We start from the raw sequence: 4,190 nt of genomic DNA, 5'->3' as shown, positions 1-4,190 counted from the left end.
CTGTAGAGACAGAGAGGAACAAAAGAACAGTTTAAACCCAATCACCAAACATGACTTTGAATTCTTTGGAGAATAATCAAGATATTTATTCAAAATAAAAAAAATTGTTTCACAATTTTGAAGTTATCCCGTAAAATGACTTGTAAAAGAAGTATTTGGATGGAAATATGTTAAGCTGTAATATTATTGCATATTTGATTGACAGAAAATTACTTAAAATGATTTAATAAATCTTTAATTATTTCTGTAATTAAAAAGAAATAAAAAATCTGCAACCTCTAGATTTTTTAAAGTGGATTGGTGCTTTTATTTTTTGCTATAAGAGCAAAACATGTATGAAAGCAACAGTTTAATGTTTTAACAATTTAAAGGAACATGGACGTGACTTTTATTAAAGCAAAAAAAAAAAAAGATATAAAATAAGAGTTCAATAAGTGATACCTGCTAGCACAACTTTTAGAGTCCAGTTTTTACTTGGTTAACCACGTAGCCATCAGTCTTTCACATCTATTGCTATCCCTCTCTCTGTAAAGTACAGTCCAGATGTAATGTATGAGTTAGACGTCTCACCGTTCTTTGAGACCTCTGTTAGCAGGTCGATCTTTGGAGTGACTTCCCCCTTGTTAGAAACCTTGACTGCCCAGTGAATGGACAAGATGCAGCTACAAACATAAAAGCACTCGTTTAGAGGTCAATAGAAGAGGTGCTCCTGTTCTCATTCAGAATCTTGATGTATTTACCCAGGAAGCTTGGGATGATTCAGGGCCATGACCTCTGACCTGCCGTCCTCAGGGAAGGACACCACTGCTGGGTACTTCTTCTGCAAAGACACAAAGAAAGAAAGAGAAGGAGTTGGATATTTTTTCTCAGTCATTGTAGGTAGTGTCAGTCTGAGCATGCTCAGTGTAAGCCACTGTCCACCCCAAAACCTAAACTATCATGGACTTTAATGGCGTCAGGCGTGCAGTGTGTAAGGGCTTCAGATGGAATAAAATTGAGGACTTTCATGACATCATGTTACCTGGAAACAAGCTGTGCCATTAAATAAAAACAAACAAATGAACAAATGGATGAATGTTTTATTTTGGTGTCTGATCCAAGCGGCAAACTCCGGCTGCAAGAATTGAAGCCAATGTGGAAGTGTTAAAAACTGCAGTTCATCGAGGATCCGCTTGAGGCTGGCTCCAGAAGTATCGGAAACCACATACATACCAATTCAAAAAAGCCGGTCTATCTTTACAGCAGAAATAAACATGTTTACAGCCTGGTTAAAAAAATGAGTGTAGTCTGGATTGCTCATTTCTCGATCGGCACACACTGTACGGGGGGTGATTTTTTTTCATTACGTGGCAGTTTCGAAGATGTTAAGATCACGAGCTTTCCTTTACGAGAGGCACAGCTGACTTGATTGACAGGCGGAAACACTAGCTGTTGGCGAGGAGGCTCAAAGCCTGCCTCTTTACGTCACATTCGCTTGACAGCAGTTATGTTTAGTGCCAAATTTCCAATATGGCTGCCGCCGCCATCTGGTCTCAAAACAGCGCTTCAGAAACAGATGGGTGACGTCACAAATACTTTCTACACTCTACACAATACGTCCATTATTTATAGCCTATGCACCCAACCAGCATCAAACAGCATCACACTCAGCACCTCATAGTTATAAATATATACAAATATAATAAAATATATCTGTCCTATTTCATTTTGTCACTCTGTGATGTCACCAAACAGATTTCACAGAGAGAACTTGGTGAAATGATATCTGTTACTCCTGTTTTTTAGTCATTTAAAAAGATGCATAAATTGGCCACTGGGAGGCGCTGTAATATCTTTTACTGACCAAACCACTCAGACTCATTCATCCAACAACTTACACAAGTTTGTACATGAAGGCAGCAGATGAGACTGTAATAATGAGCTGAGAGGAAACAAGAGGAGTGAATATTTGAAGGGTGAGGTCGCGCTTACAGCCGAAGTGTTGATGAATGAAAGAAAGCTGCTTTAAGTCCAGAGGAAACGCTCCTCTGCGTTTCTAAAAGAAGAAAATACACATGAACTTTGTGTCCTGAAGGAAGTGATCCATCTGTTCTTATGGTCGTTAAGTTTAAAGGTTTTATAAATCAGGTGGTGCTGATTGTGCAGAGGGATCTCATCTGGACACTGATTATTAACTGCTGATGTATTTAGATGACATCATTCTTGGGGACATTAATTAGGCGTACAGACATTTTCTGATGACTTATCTTAACACTTAAAACTCTTGCCATGTCCTTAACTCAACTCCTGAAGCTAAAGTCTCCCTTCTCCAAATCTCAGACTTATCTTTTGTCTCTTAAGAACTGACCTTTCACCTGAAATACGTCAAAGAACCACACATTCAGGGCTTTTGTCTTTTTAGTGTATTTCAGTCGTTAGGGGTGTGTCCGACAGGTGAGGGGTGTCTCTCCAGCTGATTCAACTGAGAGGTATTTGCAGTTTTGGGTGTGTGTGTGTTGGTTGTCTGTAATCAAAAGGTTTGTTTTCTCTACACAGTGAACTTCAAACAAACTGGAGGACTTTCCTGCTTCCACACTTTCATGTTTTTGAAAGGGATCAGTAGTAGAATTTGAGAGGTATAAATCCTGAGACATATTTGTCCTGCTAATCATTGTTTAGATCTTTTGTCATTTTTTTCAGAGGGTTTTATATAGCTCTTTTTAAGAATCCTGATCCCACACATCAGGTGTCTTTCTTTCACTACAAAATACACTGAAAGCTCCAAGGAGGAACTTTCTGTTTGTGTAGATTTTGGCGCCCCCTGTGGAGAAAGCACTCTAATTGATGATTGTCCTACACATGACTGTTTATCTTTTAAATAAATATCTCAGACTGCTTTCTTGTAACAGTTAAATATATCTGCCATCTTTGCTATGGGAAACATGAAAGCAAAAGGGGAGTTAAGCTAACATGCAGTTCATCATTTTTTCCAACATCTACCCCAAGCAGCACTTTCAGACATTCAAAATAACTACATAATAGAGAATATAGAAATAGTCAAACTTTAGGCTTGTACTCGTTTGTTTTTGTAGGTTATTTAGAGGCATCAATATTAAAATGTGACAGACAGTGACAGATCTGACACCCATCACTGTCCTTTATGAGGAGGTTGGTTGGCCCTCTCTTGAGCAGATGAGAAACAAACACTATTTTTAAAATATTTTTAAAGCGCTTGCTGGAAAGCTTCCGACCTACCTAACAGACTTGTTGGAATGGATATATGGATCCTAAGGGACTTGCTCTTCAGATTGGCTCATTCTGAAAGCCCCCGAGGTAAAACTGAACTGGGAAGATCAGCATTTTCCATTGATGCCCCTAAATCATGGGATACCCTCCAACAGACTTTAAAGTTGATATCCATTCCCTCTTTTGCAGAGTTTAACACTTTGATCTCCGACCACTGTGTCTCAAACTGTATCTGTTTTAATTAAACTATTGTTTTGTGAATGATTGTGTGTTTTTGTTTGTTGTTTCTAATGTGCCTCTGATCTCAACGACATGGAAAATGAGGGAAACCTCATTGTCTTTTTGAGAATAAATAAAGGTTTTAAATTTAATTGAAAAACAGCTTGTTTCATAACCAGACGAGAACTTCTCACAGGAGCTTTAACATTCAAATTCTCGGCTACAAATTAAGAGTATGAATCTGCTTTAATCCAAAAATACATAAAACCTGACACAGGTGCCTGGAAACAAAACTACACCTTGTACAAAACTACAGTTATAGAACAGATCTTCGTTATGTTTTAAGATTTCTACAAAGAAATGCAGCAGAAAAATGAAAAAAAGGAAACTTTACTACTGTCTGTTTATCTTTAGGGTTATATATCATTTACACAGCCTAGACCGGCATCTCATCTTGGCTCTGCCTCCCCTGCCGTCTAATATCTAGCTGTAGACTCTTCTTGCTGTGTGTTGGGTGGTGGGGGCTGCTAGAGGCCAGGTGCTAGAGTAGGTAGTATCAGTGTTGTCACTATCTGGAGCTTGCATGTATGGAGCCTGGGTCTGTTGAACGTGGCAGTACAGTACGGGTTGGGTTATTAAATTGGGGTGTTCTGCTGGTGGATATAATGGACAGTGGGAGCCGTCTAACTAAAGGAAACATCAGTAAGTAAGTAAGTAAGTAAGTAAGTAAGTAAGTAAGTAAGTAA

At 38.6% G+C, this 4,190-nt stretch overlaps 1 protein-coding gene across 1 annotated transcript in view; it reads right to left on the bottom strand.

The window, feature by feature from the left end:
- cenpp (centromere protein P) overlaps positions 1 to 4,190 on the bottom strand; it is a 93,280-nt gene that overhangs the window by 314 nt on the left and 88,776 nt on the right. The window contains exons 7-8 of the mRNA XM_034703451.1: positions 741 to 820; positions 571 to 662 (exon numbers count right to left, since the gene is read on the bottom strand). Coding sequence (XP_034559342.1) covers positions 571 to 662; positions 741 to 820 — 172 coding nt within the window. The remainder of the gene's footprint in view (positions 1 to 570; positions 663 to 740; positions 821 to 4,190) is intronic.

Source organism: Notolabrus celidotus, chromosome 1 (assembly GCF_009762535.1).
Source record: "Notolabrus celidotus isolate fNotCel1 chromosome 1, fNotCel1.pri, whole genome shotgun sequence".
NCBI classification, from domain to species: Eukaryota; Metazoa; Chordata; class Actinopteri; order Labriformes; family Labridae; genus Notolabrus; species Notolabrus celidotus.
Note: the sequence above shows the minus strand (reverse complement) of the source record. Positions and strands in the feature narration are given on the sequence as shown.